The sequence below is a fragment of the Saccopteryx bilineata genome, chromosome 10, assembly GCF_036850765.1.
Source record: "Saccopteryx bilineata isolate mSacBil1 chromosome 10, mSacBil1_pri_phased_curated, whole genome shotgun sequence".
NCBI classification, from domain to species: Eukaryota; Metazoa; Chordata; class Mammalia; order Chiroptera; family Emballonuridae; genus Saccopteryx; species Saccopteryx bilineata.
In genome coordinates, this window is record NC_089499.1 from 56826663 (window position 1) to 56845624 (window position 18962).

The following is an 18962-nucleotide window of genomic DNA, read 5'->3' on the forward strand; positions in this document are numbered from 1 at the left end:
GGATTAAATATTTTACTAAAAAGAGGATCAAAAACAAATCTTGTCTAGCAAAAAGACAGAAATATACATGAATAGGATAGAACTGAATCCAGAAATACATCCATACATGTATGTATAGTCAACTGATTTTCAACAAGGGTGTCAAGACAATTCAATGGGGAAAGAACAGTCTCAGCCATGTAAAACATTAAATGTGGGCCCGACTAGGCGGTGGTATAGTGGACAGAGTGTCGGACTGGGACACAGAAGACCCAGGTTTGAAACCCTGAGGTTGCCGGCTTGAGCATGGGGTCACTGGCTTGAGCGTGAGATCACAGACATGACCCCATGGTCGCTGACTTGAGCCCAAAGGTCACTGGTTTGAAGCCCAAGGCTTACCAGTTTGAGCACAAGGTCACTGGCTTGAGCGAGGGGTCACTCGCTCTGCTGTAGCCCCCCAGTCAAGGCACATATGAGAAAGCAATCAATGAACAACTAAGGTGCTGCAAAGAAGAACTGATGCTTCTCATCTCTCTCCTTTCCTGCCTGCCTGTCTCTGTCTCACTAAAAAAAAAAAAAAAAAAAAAAAAAAAAAGACTAAATATAAAAGCTAAAACTATAAAATTCCTGGAAGAAAACATAGGTGTTAATCTTTGTGGCCTTGGATTAGGTAATGGTTTCTTTCTGATTTTAAATCTCAGATCAATTTAATTTTTTTCTCAATATTCGGTATTAGTTTCAGGTCTATAGCATAGTGGTTAGACAATCCCTTAATTTACAAAGTGTTTCCCCTAATATTTCTAGTACCCACCTGGCACCATACACATTACAATATTGGTAATGGTTTCGTGATATGACATGAAAAGCACAAGTAACCAAAGGATAAAAAGACAAACTGGACTTACTAAAATTAAAAATGTTTCTGCATAAAATGAAACTACCATAAAAATGAAAAGATAATCAATAGAATGGGAGAAAACATTTGAAAATCATGTATCTAGTCCAGACTATCTTAAAAACTCTAACAACTCAACAATAAAAAACACAGTTAACCCAGGCCCTGGCCAGTTGGCTCAGTGGTAGAGCATTGGCCTGGCATGTGGATGTCCTGGGTTTGATTCCTGGTCAGAGCACACAGGAGAAGTGCCCATCTGCTTCTCCACCCCTCCCCCTCTCATTTCTCTCTATCTCTCTCTTCTCCTCCCCTCCTACAGCCATGGCTTGATTGGAGAAAGCTGACTCTGGACACTGAGGATGACTCCATGGCCTCTGCCTCAGGTGCTTAAAACAATGGCTCTGGATGCATAAGAGCAAGGGCCCCAGATGGACAGAGCATTGGCCCTAGTGGGCTTGACAGGTGGATCCCGGTAGGGGCGTATGTGGGAGTCTATCTCTGCCTCTCCATCCTCTCACTAAATAAAACAACCAACCAACCAAACAAGTCATACAGTTAACCCAATTAAAAAATGGGCTAAGTATCCAAACAAAATGTCTTTCCCAAAGACAAATGTCTCTATCACCAATCATTAGGGAAATGCTAATCAAAACCACAATAAGATACTATTTCATACCCACTAAAATGGCTACAATAAAAATAAAAACAAAAATGGAAAACAAGTGTTGGTGAGGATGAAGAGATATTATACTTCCACATTGTAAGAATGAAAAATGGTGTAGCTGCTATGTAAAACTATTTGGTGGGTCTTCAATGTTACTATATATAATAGTTATCATGTAGCCTGGTGATTCCATTCCTTGGTATATAACCATGAAAAATGAAAATATGTCCACATAAAAACTTATATATGAATGTGCACAGCAGCATTATTTATAATAGCCAAAAGGCAGAAATAACCCAAATATCTAGCAACTGATGAATGTGTAAAATATGGCATATATATACATATAATAGACTATTATTCATCAATGAAAAGAATCAAGTACTTAGACCTTGAAAACATTATATAAGTGAAAGAAGAGAGTCACGAAGGACTACATATTATGATTCCATTTATATAAAATGTCCAAACTAGGCTAATTCAGAGAGACAAAAGTAGACTGGTGGTTGCCTAGAATTGGGGAGGCTGGGGGGAAATGGAAATTGACTGCTAACCAATTGTGGTGATGGATGCAGAACTCTGTGGATACACTAAAAGCCATTAAATTGTATCCTTTGGGTGAAATGTACAGATGTGAATGTTATCTCAATAAAGTTGTTATATAAAAATTATCAGCTCTAAATTAAAGTATCTACTCTTATTAATGAAAACAATAATTGACCCAAAAAAACTAACCTTGAATACTTGAGAACCAGGCTCATTATAAGTTTTGGCATTTTTTGCTAGGAGATCTATATCTTTGGCCATTGCATGAATACTCTTGTAGTTTCCATTCTATAGTAAACAACAAAATATACAAGTTCCTCTTAAAGTTAACCAGTATGACCTTTAAAGAAAAAGCACTCTACATATTTTTAAATTGTCAACATATTCCAAGATTTTATTGGAAAATACACGTGAACAATATGTAGTCATTTTCTCTTTTATAATCTACTAATATTGTCCATTTACAAACAAGTTTTTGACATACATAACAAAACCAGAGCTAAATTATTTTTCATGAAAACAACTTACATTTTTAAAAATAATCAAGTAAAGATTGTTTTACTTAGCAAACATATAGTGTTTACTTAGGTGCCGAGTACTGTTCTAAGTGCTTCATTAATACTAATTCATTAAGGTGGACTTAAAAGTGTGAAGTAAAACTCCTCTAATTTTATGGACCACTTCAGATAAAATAAAAGGTCAGTCTAGCACAGAAGTTACCATTTTGTGCGTACCCATGTCTTAAAGCTTACTCAATCCAAAATAACCCAAGAGACTCATAATTGCTTCAATTTACAAAGGAAAGGAAGGAGAGAGATACTCTATTCAAAAGGTATATACGAGAAGGAGACAGAAATGAACAGACAAGGGGAAACCAAAATAAGAAGAATGGATGGTGGAGAAGAGTAGAACCATGACCACAGGCTGCATAGGTAGGGTAGGGAAAATGAGGCAGAGGTCAGAGAGATAGACAAAGCAGAAGGGGTAGTTATTTAACATGTAGGGATACTAAACAACTGAGTACCCTTTTTATTTGGAGGAAATCTCAACACGGGTGGTAGGAAAGGACCTACTTTCCATAACAAAGGGTAAAAGTGGGAAGATGGTAGCTTTGCCAGCAGCCTGGCGGCCAGGACAAGGGGAGATAATTCATGCTTGAGTCTTGAGGGACTAAAGACAACAGCAAGGAAATGGAAGGAATGCATTCCTAACTCCCACAGGAATGTAGAGTCTAGGACTGGCGCAGCAGGTCTCCACGGCCCACTCTGGCAAAAGACAGTGGTAACAGCAACAGCACCATAGACTGTGTATGACCTCAGCTGTGCCATGACGGCCCTGAGTTCTATTTCCCATAGTTCTCCCACTTTCCTTCTCAATGATTTCATAAGCTATCCAATACCCTTTTCATGGGTTCTCTTTCTGCTTAAATTAGAATAGGTTCTTCTTGGACAGGTTCAAGTCGCTGCGACTTATTTCAGCAGGCATTAGAAAACTAGAGACAAGTCTCTGGGTAGTAGAACAGCAGGAAGAAAGTTAGCGTCAGGAAGCAATATGCAGAAAGGACTAGAGAACTTATCATCAGAGAGGGAGGAAAGACTATTATAATTATTCAGACATAAAAGATCAAGGATCTTGATTAGGGTGATGGTGAAAGGAGCTACTTCTGTGGGGCTTTCAGAAGGAAAAAGAGGTCATAGAGAAGACAAAGGCTAAGGTAGGGGTGTTTAAAGATCCAACCTGATTTTTAGTATTATGAAAACATCTCGCTCCTACATAGCTGTTAGGAACCCCAGGGATTCAGGTTATGGGAGACTAAGTCCTCCCAGTAGCACCTTTTTAGATTGCTTGAAAAACCAGGTAATACTTAGGAAATCTGTTATAACATTTGGTGTAAATGTTTCTATGGCACCAGTAATGACTATCCAGTTACTATTTCCTACTCTTTTAGAATTTAAAGCCAAGGAAGTTTCTCATTCCTGGCAAATCACTGAGCTTTCAGGCTCATTTCTCAATGATACTATATAGCACATAAAATTTCCCTTCTTTGTTTTATCTGTTAGGAGCCCAAACCCTCCTTTCTCTGGGAGGATCAGTAACTCACAATGACCACGGCCACATTCACAAGTCCTGTGAGAGATGCCTCACATAATTATCATTGACCTTTACAACTCGACAAAGCAGTAATACTACATTCAGCATACAGCAGAGGAAGTGGGCAGGTCGCCTGACCAAAGTGACATAGCTAATAAGCAGAGCTAAGAAAATAGTCCATGTCAGTCCAAACGCTAAAAACTAGATTTTTGGTATAATTTAGCTCATTCTTCCTATACTTTCCTTAACCTCTGAACATCAAGTTTTAATTCTCATTCATTTCCATTTGCTCAATTAATATTTAGTGAGCTCCTAAGTTCCTATTCTATGGAGAGGAAGTAACAGTATAGGTGTTAAAAGAACAGACTCTGGAGACAAACTTCCTGGACTCAAATCCTAACTCTTCTCCTTACTAGCTGAAGACTCGGGCAAGTGATTTACCATCTTTGTTGTGATTCAGTTTTCTCATCTCTAAAATGGGAATGATAGTATCTACCTCATGGAGTTGTCAGAATTAACTAACACACATAAAACAGAACAGGCAGCTAGCAATTCCTGGTGCCTGTCACTGTTGGGAGATATAGGAAGATATACTCAAAGAGAACATAGTCTCTATTTTCATTGACCTTATATTCTGACAATCTGTTGTGGGTAACTTTTATTCTGAGATAGCCTAAAACTATTTGGAAGCAGATAAAAATAAACAACAAAGCTTTTATTGCCAGTGTCCTTTTCACAATTAAAAATACACATGACCAAAGCTTTTTAAATATTGTCCTAAGAGCAAGATATAATATGCCAATGAAAATTTTACTTTTCTTACTACAGAAAAAAATGCAAAAGAGATGCTATGCTGCTTCTCCAAAGCTATAATCAGTAACTCCACTCTTGTTTATGTTATGTTAATGTAATAACCCCTTACAGAGACATCTGCTTCTCTGTTTTCTAAAAGCCTGTAAGAAAGACCTGAGGCTAATATACCCTAAACCACACATATGATTACATATTGTCATCTTCATACCTGTATCCTCTGGGCAATGGTCTTGAGATCTATAGGTTCCTTAATTATTGCATAATAGTCTGGATATTGCTGAAAGACAAAAAGCCAGCATGCTTAATAGGTGCAACTATACAGCCAAAGAGAAAACAAGAAAGCACACTGACACGGACAATCTTCATCAATTGAGCAGCTTTGTAAGATTCAAAACCCAAAACACAGCTGTACAGCACAGTTTGCTCTATTTAAATCAGAAAGAATTTGAGTTTAACAAACTTTATGATATTCTCAACAGCATGTTGTAGAAGCTTATAGTTAGTATTTGGCAATTATCATTATAAAAGTAATAACTACCACTTAATTTTTTTAAATTCTAAATTCAGGGTAACAAATTAAATTTAAGGTCCTAAGATATCCATGCCTAGAAATGAAGTAATGTTTTTGAAGGGCTTATTATTAATTTTTCAATCTAAATAACACAATTATATTTTATTTCATATAAAATTCTTAAGAATCTGTAAGAAGTCAGGTTGCAAGATTTGTTAGTTTCATATTTAATTTAATGCTTTCACATTTTAAATGAAACTATATTTAAGAAACAAAGCAAATTTCTGATTTATCAAATATTAGCTTATCACAATAACTCTTTTAGTGAGTTTTTTTCAAAACATGAAATTAGTTCCAGTTACAGTTTTATTAACTTAAAATCATGTTTGTTTGATAACCAATTTATGGAAACAAGAAGAACATACATTTGCCTTTTGTTAATGTTGCGTTACACATTTTTAAAATAAAAATTTTTGTACAATCATACTCTGGATAGTCAGGAGGCATGAGAATGTACTCCAGTGGTAGTCAACCTGGTTCCTACTGCCCACTAGTGGGTGTTCCAGCTTTCATGGTGGGCGGTAGTGGAGCAACCAAAGTATAAATAAAAAGATAGATTTAACTACAGTAAGTTGTTTTATAAAGATTTATTCTGCCAAACTTAGCGAAAATCTGACATAAAGTACTTGGTAAGTAATTATTATTATATGCTTTAACTTGCTGTAACTCTGCTTTATCAATTTTATAAAATAAAGTTACTTCCCTACTTTATAAATCACCATTACTATGGAACCAGTGGGTGGTTAGAAAATTTTACTACTAACAGAGATACAAAAGTGGGCGGTAGGTATAGAAAGGTTGACTACCCCTGACGTACATGAACATTCGTACTACTCAAAGGGTTAAACATGTTAGAAGAACATCCTTGAAGGATTTCACAAAGCCTAGAGTGTATGCACTATTCTGAGTCTTTCCTTAGAGGTTATGTTCCTTGGAGAAAATAATTGAATAATTGAGGCTGACCAAAAATCAAAAGTTGGTCTTCTCAGGTGGGAGAGAAGGTCAGACTGTGCTCTCCAGGCTCTTCCTACCTATTCAAATCTTGGAGCCCAAACAACAAGAAGCAGAAGGCTATAGCTTCCACTAGGCAAAAGGGATGATCTCAGTTATGCTTCACCTTATCTGATCCCTCGGCTTACCCTTCTATTTTCTTGTTGTTGTTTTTTGTATTTTTCTGAAGTTGGAAACGGGAAGGCAGTCAGACAGACTCCCGCATGCGCCCGACCAGGATCCACCCGGCATGCCCATCAGGGGGCGATGCTCTGCCCATCTGGGGCATCGCTCTGTTGCAACCAGAGCCATTCTAGCACCTGAGGCAGAGGCCATGGAGCCATCCTCAGCGCCTGGGCCAACTTTGCTCCAATGGAGCCTTGGCTGTGGGAGGGGGAGAGAGAGACAGAGAGGAAGGAGAGGGGGAGGGGTGGAGAAGCAGATGGGCGCTTCTCCTGTGTGCCCTGGCCGGGAATTGAACCCGGGATTCCTACACGCCAGGCTGATGCTCTACCACTGAGCCAGCCAGCCAGGGCGCCTTCTATTTTCTTAGCCTTACTACTCCTTTCTTTGCTTAGATCAAACTCCCTTTGTCTTCCCCAATTCTACTTAAGAAAAAATAGTTTAGATGACAAATTACGGCAAAGCCACACAGGCTGGGGTACAATGTAAACAAAGCCACTGGCACAGGTATTCCCAACCCACCTCTCCCACTTAGCCAGTCCCACTTTGGAAGGATTCATAAAGGAAGGGTAAAAACTCTCTTCCTTGTTGTCTCTTTTGAATTGTTACACCCTGTGGGACCATTGGGAAGCTGCTTCCCCCAACCAACTCCTGACGCATGATGTCCCAGAAAGCTCTCCTAGAATGAGGGAACTATGTAGATATTACTATTTTATTGCTCCCAATCACCCTTGGTAGCCTAACTAATACTGATTATCTCCTGCAGAGTAAGATTAAACCTTGAATAAAGATTGTACTGGTTTCTCATAATTTTTTTATTGTGGTAAAATATATATAAGCTTTACCATTTAATCATTTAAGTGTACAGTTCAGTGGCATACAGTACATTCACATTCCAGTGCAACCATCACCATCATCCATCTCAAGAACTTTTCACCTTCCCAAACTAAACTTCCATACCTATTAAACAGTAACTCTTCACTTTCCCCTTCCTGCCAGCCTCTGAAAATTGGAATTCTATTTCCTGTCACTATGATTTTGACTACCCTAAATACCTCCTCTAAAAGGAATTACACAATCTCTGTCCTTTTGTGTCTGACTTATTTCACTTACCATAATGCATTCAGAGTTCTTTCTTATTTTACTATGAGTCAGAATTTCATTTAAAACTTTTAAAAGCTAAGTAATACTCCATTGTGTGTATATACCACATTTTATTCATTCACTTTTTTTTTTTTTAACAGAGACAGAGAGAGAGTCAGAGAAAGGGACAGATAGGGACACACAGACAGGAACGGAGAGAGATGAGAAGCATCAATCATCAGTTTTCTGTTGCGACACCTTAGTTGTTCATTGATTGCTTTCTCATATGTGCCCTGACCGTGGGGCTACAGCAGACAGAGTAACCCCTTGCTTGAGCCAGCGACCTTGGGTCCAAGCTAGTGAGCTTTTGCTCAAACCAGATGAGTCCGCACTCAAGCTGGCGACCTCGGGGTCTTGAACCTGGGTCCTCCGCATCCCAGTCCGACATTCTATCTACTGCGCCACCTCCTGGTCAGGCTATTCATTCACCTTTTGAGAGACACTTGGGCTGCTTCCATGTTTTAGTTATAGTGAATAATACTGCTATGAACATGGGTATACAAATAGCTCTTTGAAACCCTGCTTTTACTTTTTTGGGGTATATACCTAAAATGGAATTATTGATTCATACAGTAATTCTATTTTTAATTTTTTAAGAAACTCTCTTACTATTTTCCTTTTCTTAAAGATATATCCAATATAATCACTATATTTTTCTAATCAGATCCACATGTAGGACAATAGTGGTTATATATATGCTTTATATCTAAAGTAAAAAATTGTCCTATAACTAGTCAAGACACATTTTTAAATAACTAGTTCTGTTGATGACTAGTGGGGAAAAACTGCATTCTACTCATTAGTAAACAAGTACTTCTTGCATACCTATGGCATGCTGGGTTCCAACTACATGGCAGGGACACAAAATGAAAATATATCATTGTCCTTGTTCTTAAGAAATTGAGGGCCTTGGTTGGCTGGCTCAGTGGATAGAGCACCGGCCTGGTGTATGGACCTCCTGGGTTCGATTCCTGTCCAGGGCACAGAATAGAAGCAACCATCTGCTTCTCTTCCCCTTCCTCTACCACTCCTCTCCCTTTACCCCTCTCCCAACGAGTTGCTCAATTCGTTAGAGCATTGGTACTGGGCACTGAGGATAGCTCAGTTGGTCCCAGTGTGTCAACCTCAGGTGCTAAAATTAGTCTGGTTGATTGAGCACTGGTCCCAGACAAGGGTTGCCGGGTAGATCCCTGTCAAGGTGTATATGACAGTGTGTCTCACTATCTTCCCTCCTCTCACTTAAAAAAAAAAAGAGAAATTGAGGTCATAGGGAAGGAGGTAATGAAATTAAGTGCTACCATGGAGTACTTTTTTTTTTTTTAATTTATTCATTTTAGAGAGGAGAGGGAGAGACAGAGAGAGAGAGAGAGAGAGAGAGAGAGGAGAGAGAGAGAGAAGGGGGAGGAGCTAGAAGCATCAACTCCCATATGTGCCCTGACCAGGCAAGCCCAGGGCTTCAAACCGGCAACCCCAGCATTTCCAGGTCGACGCTCCATCCACTGCGCCACCACAGGTTGGGCTACCATGGAGTACTTTTAAAAGTGTAAATTTTTGTAGTGGAACTTCAGCTATGTTAATTGCCTTTTGAGTGTGAAGCCACGGGTGCATTGACATTTTTAAAGGAGCTTACTTGTCTAGAAAACCTCTTCCTCTTTGGGGTAGAAGAATATCTATTAGGTCTTTTTACTCTATCACCAGGTGATCAAGAAAAACTAAGAGATGAAGAATTCATTTATCTTCCTCTCATTCTGTCTCCAGAGCAAAGAGAATACTTACTGTCTTTTATAAATAAAAGGTTTAGTTTAGGTGTTTATTTTATCATTTGCAATTACCCATCTCAGAAACAACCCAAAAATCCATCAACAAACAAATGAATAAACAAAATGTGGTATATACATACAATGGAGTATTATTCAGCCTTAAAAAGAAAATTCTGACACATGCTACAACATGGATTAACCCTGGAAACATTATACTAAGTGAAATAAGTCAGACACAAAAGGATAAATACTGTACAATTCCTCTTGTATCAGGTACTTAGTCAAAATCATAAAGAGAAAACAATATTGCTTGCAGGTTCTGGGGGGATGGGAGAATAGAGAGTTATTGTTAATGGGTACAGAGTTTCAGTGTAGGAAGATAAAAATTCTAAAGATAGATGGTGGTGATGGTTGCACAATAATATAAATATACCTAATACCTCTAAACTGTACACTTAAAACAGTTAAATGGTAATCTTATATGTATTTTATGACAATAAAAAAGCAAACGGCCCTGGCTGGATAGCTCAGTTGGTTAGAACAGTGGTCCCCAACCTTTTTTGGGCCACAGACCGGTTTAATGTCAGAAAATATTTTCACGGACCAGCCTTTAGGGTGGGACGGATAAATGTATCACGTGACTGAGACAAGCGTCAAGAGTGAGTCTTAGATGGATGTAACAGAGGGAATCTGATCATTTTTTAAAAATAAAACATCGTTCAGCCCTGGCCAGTTGGCTCAGTGGTAGAGCATCGGCCTGGCGTGCAGAAGTCCCAGGTTCGATTCCCGGCCAGGGCACACAGGAGAGGCGCCCATCTGCTTCTCCACCCCTCCCCTTCTCCTTCATCTCTGTCTCTCTCTTCACCTCCCACAGCCGAGGCTCCATTGGAGCAAAGATGGCCCGGGCGCTGGGGTTGGCTCCATGACCTCTGCCCCAGGCGCTAGAGTGGCTCTGGTCACAACAGAGCGACGCCCCGGATGGGCAGAGCATCACCTCCTGGTGGGCATGACGGGTGGATCCCGGTTGGGCGCATGTGGGAGTATGTCTGACTGCCTCCCCGTTTCCCGCTTCAGAAAAATACAAAAAAAAAAAAAAAAAATCGTTCAGACTTAAATATAAATAAAACGGAAATAATATAAGTTATTTATTCTTTCTCTGTGGACCAGTACCAAATGGCCCACGGACCAGCATGGGTTCGCGGCCCGGGGGTTGGGGACCACTGTGTTACAACATCATCCCTAAGTGCAGAGGTTGCCAGTTTGATCCCCGGTCAAGGCACATACAGAGACAGATTGATGTTCCTGTCTTTCCCTCTCTTGCCCTTCCTCTCTCTAAAATCAATAAAATAAACATTAAAAAAAAAGAAAAAAAAAGAATTACCAATAAAAAAAAAACACAAAATGTTTTCAAAACCAAAAATCTTCTGGCAAGTAAAATGACAGAACATATCCTATGTCTATGCTGCTGAGACCACTAAGAGGACCTCTTGGCTTCCATTAACTGTACTATATTTACTAAGATTAAAATTTCTAAAGTATTTTAAAAAAAGTTTAATTTACCTGTATTTAATATCACTTACCACTTTGGAAGGCAGTTTCTGAAAAAGTTCACTTATGAGATGTCCTGATGGATTTGTGGCTACAACTATAGCTTCAAGAAGCTGCTCCAGGATCTCCTTCAAGTAACTTGGAGAAGACTGGGAGGAGGGGTTTAGGAGCAAGAAAAGAGAAGAGAAATAAGTATTTTGTGAGAGAAACCCAAAAATAAATGCTGATATTAAAAAGTTTCTAAAATTTCAAAGGCAAGTCAAAAGAACAACTTCTAAATAGTATTTATTTTAAATACAAGTTTTAAGAATACCAGATATGCTGATACTGAACGTGGTAGCTGTACTCCCAGAATGGCATACTTGAAACTAATGAGGATCCTTATCTATTTCAGCACTTAAATCCTTTGGATCAGGTTCTTTTAATCCATTCCACAGTAAACAATGTAACAGTGAAGTTCAAGTGTATAAATCATTAGAAATGCATACCATTTTAGAGTCTAAGCAACTGACAGAAAAACATGCCCCATGATACTGGTCATTTCTACATCTGCTGTTCACACCTACTGGAGTCTTGGTACTTGGGTAGCATAACTACATATGGAAAGTGGGAATAATATACTTTCCACTATAGGTAGCACTGCCAAATCTAACAAAAGAATCAAGTTATATCAAAACTGAATGGAGATTAAGTCAATTAATGTACATCACTTCTGCTCTCCAGCTGGCTGGCTTATTCTTACATTAGTCACTAGGAAAGTGTGCGTCCCAAAGAGTAACCAGTCAGTTTCTTAGGGAGCAATGGGATATCTCAGACAAGTTTTATATTAAATGGTACTTCAAGTCCAAACCATGTTTTTTTGCATATAAAGAGTAATGGTTATATCTGGTTTAAATCATAAAAGCACTTGTATTTTTTCTTTTTTAAAAAATATTTTTAGGCCTGACCTGTGGTGGCGCAGTGGATAAAGCGTCGATCTGGAAATGCTGAGGTCGCCGGTTTGAAACCCTGGGCTTGCCTGGTCAAGGCACATATGGGAGTTGATGCTTCCAGCCCCCCCCCCCCCCCCCCCCCCCCCCCCCCCCGTCTCTCCCCTCTCTCTCTCTCTCCCTCTCCTCTCTAAAATGAATAAAAAAAAATTAAAAAAAAATATTTTTAGCTTGACCAAGCGGTGGTACAGTGGACAGAGTATCAGACTGGGACACAAAGGACCCTGGTTCAAAACTCCGAGGTCACCAGCTTGAGCGTGGGCTCATCCAGCTTGAGTGCGAGCTCACCAGCTTGAGTATGGGATCATAGACATGATCCCATGGTCACTAGCTTGAACCCAAAGGTCGCTGACTTGAGCCCACAGTCACTGCTTTGAGCAAGGGATCACTTGCTCTGTGCCCCCAGTCAAGGCACATATGAGAAAGTAATCAATGAACAACCAAGATGCCGCAACAAAGAATCGATGCTTCTCATCTCTCTACCTTCCTGTCTATCTCTATCTGTCCCTCTCTCTTGTATCTCTGTCACACACACACACACACACACACACAACAAATTAATAATTTTTTTAATGTGTTGACTTCAGAGAAAGAGGAAGAGAGAGACAGAGACAGGAATAACTGATCTGTTCCTGTATATGCCCTCACCAGGGACTGAACCAGCAACCTCTACCCTTCAAGGCAAAGCTCTAACCAACCAAGCCATTGCACCAGGGCCAGAACTAATATTTTTTCCTAAATCAATAGAAGGTCTTTTTATTTAGTACAGTCTCAGTATTTCTTTTTTAATTCAGTGAGAGGAGGGGAGGCAGAGAAACAGACTCCTGCACGTGCCCCAACCAGGATCCACCCGGCAAGCCCACTAGGGGGCGATGTTCTACCCAACTGGGGTGTTGCTCCATTGCTCAGCAACTGAGCTCTTCCTAGCACTTGAGGCAAAGGCCATGGAGCCATCTTCAGTGCCCAGGGCCAACTCACTCCAATCAAGCCATGGCTGCAGGAGGAAGAAGGAGGGAAGCAGAGAGGGAGGGAGAGAGAGGGAGTGAGGAAAAGACAGACAGAGAGAGAGAAGGAGAGAGATACAGAGAGGGAGAGAGAGGGGAGAATGGGAGAGAAACAAGAGGGGGACAGATGGAGACGCAAATGGGTCCTTCTCCCATGTGCCCTGAATGAACCGAGGACCTCCATACACTGGGCTGACACTCTACCCCTAAGCCAATTGGCCAGGGCTTAGTCTCAGTGTTAAGATACAACATTAACTCCACAGAGCAGGCTTTAACAAATTTACTGGGCCTACCACAGTGCCTGATAAAAACAGACACACAATAAATATTTAACAAATAAGACCAGTCCCCAGCCACATAAGCTTAGAAAACCAACATAACACCAATGAAAGCAGATAAAATACCGATGTTTAAGTCATTTACTTCCTGGCTAAAACATAGCACCTCTAAGTTAGCTTCAAAAAGAAAAGAGTTACATTCTACTGCCAAGATTCCTTTCTTTCCAGTTGAATCAGCTATTTTGTGTTACAGGTGACAAAGGGAACAGGGTATGTAAATGCATTCATACAACTTATTACCACAACTGGGAAAACTCCAAGGATATCATTCTTAATTTAAAAATGAGAAGCTTGCCCTGGCTGGTTGGCTCAGTGGTAGAGAGTCGGCCTGGTGTGCAGAAGTCCTGGGTTTCAATTCCCAGCCAGGGCACACAGGAGAAGCGCCCATCTGCTTCTCCACCCCTCCCCCTCTCCTTCCTCTGTCTCTCTCTTCCCCTCCCACAGCCGAGGCTACATTGGAGCAAAGATGGCCCGGGCGCTGGGGATGGCTCCTTGGCCTCTGCCCCAGGCGCTAGAGTGGCTCTGGTCGCAACAGAGCGACGCCCCTGGAGGGGCAGAGCATCGCCCCCTGGTGGGCAGAGCGTTGTCCCTGGTGGGCATGCCGGGTGGATCCCAGTCGGGCGCATGCGGGAGTCTGTCTGGCTGTCTCTCCCCATTTCCAGCTTCAGAAAAATACAAAAAATACAAAAAAAAAATAAAATAAAAATGAGAAGCTTGAAAATTCCTTCTCCCTTCCCTTTTTTTTTTTTTTTTTAAGAGACAGAGAGAGAGTCAGAGAAAGGGATATATAAGGATGGACAAATAGGAACAGAGAGAGATGAGAAGCATCAATCATCAGTTTTTCCTTGCGACACCTTAAGTTATTCATTGATTGCTTTCTCATATGTGCCTTGACCACGGGCCTTCAGCAGACCGAGTAACCCCTTCCTCAAGCCAGCGACCTTGGGTCTAATCTGGTGAGCTTTTTGCTTAAGCCAGATGAGCCCGCGGTCAAGCTAGCGACCTTGGGGTCTCGAACCTGAGTCCTCCGCATCCCAGCTTGATGCTCTATCCACTGTGCCACCGCCTGGTCAGGCAAGATGTTATCTTTTGTGGCATATAATTCTACTTGGGGGAAGACAGAAAATTTGTGTAATCTAATAAACAAGTTACAGTATATCACGAAGTTATATAGTGGTAAAGACTGAAGACCACAGAACAGAATGATGTGATGACAGAAAAGGAGGAGTGTGGATAAGATGGTGAGGAAAAGACCTCTACCAGTTGACACTAATATTAGAATAAGGAAAAAGAGCCAGTGACAGGAAAAGCCAAAGGAAGCACATTCTAAGCAGAAGTAAAAGTCATGGTAAAATTCCAGAGGCAGAAACACAACTGGTATATTCTAAGAACAGACCTCAGTCTAACCTACAAAAATATTCCTAACTAAGGTGATTCCATTGACTCTAACTTTTTTTTTTTTATTTTATTTTATAATTTTATTTTTTTAATGGGGTGACATCAATAAATCAGGATACATATATTCAAAGATAACAAGTCCAGGTTATCTTGTCGTTCAATTATGTTGCATACCCACCACCCAAAGTCAGATTGTCCTCTGTCACCTTCTATCTTGTTTCCTTTGTGCCCCTCCCACCCCCTATCCCTCTCCCATTCCTCCCTCCCCTCCGTAACCACCACACTCTTAACAATGTCTCTTAGTTTCACTATTATGTCCCACCTACGTATGGAATAATACAGTTCCTGTTTTTTTCTGATTTACTTATTTCACTTCGTATCATGTTATCAAGATCCCACCATTTTGCTGTAAATGTTCCGATGTCATCATTTCTTATGGCTGAGTAGTATTCCATAGTGTATATGTGCCACATCTTCTTTATCCAGTCATCTATTGATGGGCTTTTTGGTTGTTTCCATGTCCTGGCCACTGTGAACAATGCTGCAATAAACATGGGGCTGCATGTGTCTTTACGTATCAATGTTTCTGAGTTTTGGGGATATATACCCAGTAGAGGGATTGCTGGCTCATAAGGTAGTTCTATTTTCAGTTTTTTGAGGAACCACCATACTTTCTTCCATAATGGTTGTACTACTTTACATTCCCACCAACAGTGTATGAGGGTTCCTTTTTCTCCACAGCCTCTCCAACATTTGCTATTACCTGACTTGCTAATAACAGCTAATCGAACAGGTGTGAGGTGGTATCTCATTGCCGTTTTGATTTGCATTTCTCTAATAGCTAAAGAAGATGAGCATCTTTTCATATATCTGTTGGCCATTTGTATTTCTTCCTGGGAGAAGTGTCTATTCATATCCTCTTCCCATTTTTTTATTGGATTGTTTGTTTGTTTGTTGTTGAGTTTTATGAGTTCTTTGTATATTTTGGATATTAGGCCCTTATCTGAGCTGTTGTTTGAAAATATCATTTCCCATTTAGTTGGCTTTCTGTTTATTTTGTTATCAGTTTCCCTTGCTGAGCAAAAACTTCTTAGTCTGATGTAGTCCCATTCATTAATTTTTGCCTTCACTTCTCTTGCCATTGGAGTCAAATTCATAAAATGCTCTTTAAAACCCAGGTCCATGAGTTGAGTACCTATGTCTTCTTCTATGTACTTAATTGTTTCAGGTCTTATGTTTAGATCTTTGATCCATTTTGAGTTAATTTTTGTACAGGGAGAGAGACTGTAGTCCAGTTTCATTCTTTTGCATGTGGCTTTCCAGTTTTCCCAGCACCATTTATTGAAGAGGCTTTCTTTTCTCCATTGTGTGTTGTTGGCCCCTTTATCAAAAATTATTTGACTATATATATGTGGTTTTATTTCTGGACTTTCTATTCTGTTCCATTGGTCTGAGTGTCTATTTTTCTGCCAATACCATGCTGTTTTGATTGTCGTGGCCCTATAATAGAGTTTGAAGTCAGGTATTGTTATGCCCCCAGCTTCATTCTTTTTCTTTAGGATTGCTTTGGCTATTCGGGGTTTTTTATAGTTCCATATAAATCTGATGATTTTTTGCTCTATTTCTTTAAAAAATGTCATTGGAATTTTGATGGGAATTGCATTAAATTTGTATATTGCTTTGGGTAATATAGCCATCTTGATTATATTTATTCTTCCTAGCCAAGAACAAGGTATATTCTTCCATCTCATTATATCTTTTTCGATTTCCCTTAACAATGGTTTATAGTTTTCATTATATAAGTCCTTTACATTCTTTGTTATGTTTATTCCTAAGTATTTTATTTTTTTTGTTGCAATCGTGAAGGGGATTATTCTTTTGAGTTCCTTCTCAGTTGTTTCATTGTTGGCATATAGAAAGGCTATTGACTTCTGTATGTTAATTTTGTATCCTGCGACCTTACTGTATTGGCTTATTGTTTCTAGTAGTCTTTTTGTGGATTCTTTGGGGTTTTCGATGTATAGGATCATATCATCTGCAAAAAGTGATACCTTTACTTCTTCTTTTCCGATATGGATGCCGACTCTAACTTTTAATCACAACATAGACTACTCTCACATGTTATCTCCATCTAGAAAGCTAGGAACATTGACTCATTGATGATATGAAGATTCTCCATTCCTAGCAGGTAATATGCATTAACATAAGAGCAATTCATAAAAACAACCATGCACGGGACACATCCAGGATATCTTAGGACACCATGTAATGGGGTGAGCTCTCTGGCTATATTATACCTCTTTACCCTCTCAGTTGCCTGCAGCATTGTACAGAAAGCCCACAAGAGTCCAGAGGAAATCACAGAGGCCTTGTCCACTTCTCAACAGCCCATCTCTCACCCACTCCAGATGTACACTTACTCCTTCAGTCACTGTGCCCTGATTGTCTTGCCCATCTTCATCATCATCTTCATCATCTGCCTCTCCTTTCTGAACAAACTCATTTCTTGTTCGAAGGTACAAATCCCAGAGTTTGCAAGCAGCTTTATATTCAGGAGAATCTGGCTGTACATTAGCAAAGAAAAGAGAAAAAAATACCACTTACTGTAAATCAGTTACTACTTTTAAAGCATCCTGTTGCAGCAGAGGATTGTATTTTAAAACATAACTTTACAAACTCTATTACAAATTTTAAACTCTTTATGATTAAAAGAGATGGGCCTCAATTTTTCTTCTCAAAAATTAAGTGTATGAGGGGTATGAGGTGTTATATTCAGTGGGACACTGGAATCCATGTAACACAATAAATTAAAATTAATTAAAAAAAAGAAAGAAACCCCCCCCAAATATTAAAAGAGTCACAAATAAATGCATAAATAAGTGGAAAAAAAGAGAATTAAGTGTATGTTTTAAAGGCATTCTGAAATTAAATTTATTTTGCCCTATCTTATTACAGAAAGACTTGTGGCAGAAGACAAATGACTTGCTAAATTAAGACTATCTACTACTAAAAAAGATAATTCAGAAGACAAGACCTGGTGCAGCCACTATAGAAAACTTCATGAGGATTCTTCAAAAACACTAAAAATAAATCTATTTCTAGCAATTCCACTTCTGGGTATTTATCCACAGAAAACAAAAACACTTATTTGAAAAGATATATACACCCCTATGTTCATTTCAACATTATTTAGAAAAATCAAGATATGGAGGCAACCCTGTGTGTGTGTATGTATGCATATATAAAAAGTGAAAAAACAGATACATAGTGGAAGAGATCTGCAATAAATATAACCAGAAAAACCCCACAAAAACAGTACCTAGTGTAAAAATTTCTAGAAATAAATGTGAAAATGACAAACACAAGAAGAAAATAGACAACAGATCTGAGCAGTCACAGAGCAAAAATAATTTGGAATCATATGAACGTTCACTCTCTACAAATAAAAGAAGTGCAAATTCAAACCACCAAATGAGAAACCACTATTCACCAAGACGACTGATAAATATTAAGAAGCCAGAAAATTATTTAATTGGATACCTTCCAAATGTGATGCTTTCTTACCTTGTAATAGGCCTTTGCATTGTTAAAAAGCAGCTGGAAGTCAGCAGTCAACAGATTAACATCATCATACTCTTCCATTTTTAGTTTCTGCTGGATTTTCATCAAGTCAATGGGCTGAGAAACCACTTCATAATAGTCTGGTTGATTTCTGTTATAATTTAATTTTTTTAAAAAAGGTATTAATCCAAAGCCAATAAAAAGTTATATTTCAAACTATCTGTGATATTGTCAGCATTTCCAGTGACAGAACACACTAGACTTACTGCCATTACTAGAACTAAAGGAAATAACAAAATCAAGATGCATATGCATGCCCTTTTCAAAATACATACATTAGTGATATAAAAACCTAAATTAACATATGTGGTGGTCTTTTATATACTAAGTATTTAAGATTTAGGGCACCAACACTAAAACCATGTAAACGGTATCTTCTGCAAATGAAAATGATTTTATACTTCATGGTGTTCAACAGTGGCTGAAAAC

The 18962-nt window shown here is 39.2% G+C and overlaps 1 protein-coding gene across 30 annotated transcripts in view; it reads right to left on the reverse strand.

Annotated features, from left to right (window-relative positions):
* The window catches only part of PBRM1 (polybromo 1), a 162647-nt gene that overhangs the window by 118075 nt on the left and 25610 nt on the right, over positions 1-18962 (reverse strand). For all 30 annotated transcript variants that reach the window (XM_066245860.1, XM_066245879.1, XM_066245872.1 and 27 more), the window contains 5 exons: positions 18477-18624; positions 17333-17476; positions 11216-11332; positions 5197-5265; positions 2274-2372 (listed from right to left, as the gene is read on the reverse strand). In XM_066245860.1, the coding sequence (XP_066101957.1) occupies positions 2274-2372; positions 5197-5265; positions 11216-11332; positions 17333-17476; positions 18477-18624 (577 nt within the window). The remainder of the gene's footprint in view (positions 1-2273; positions 2373-5196; positions 5266-11215; positions 11333-17332; positions 17477-18476; positions 18625-18962) is intronic.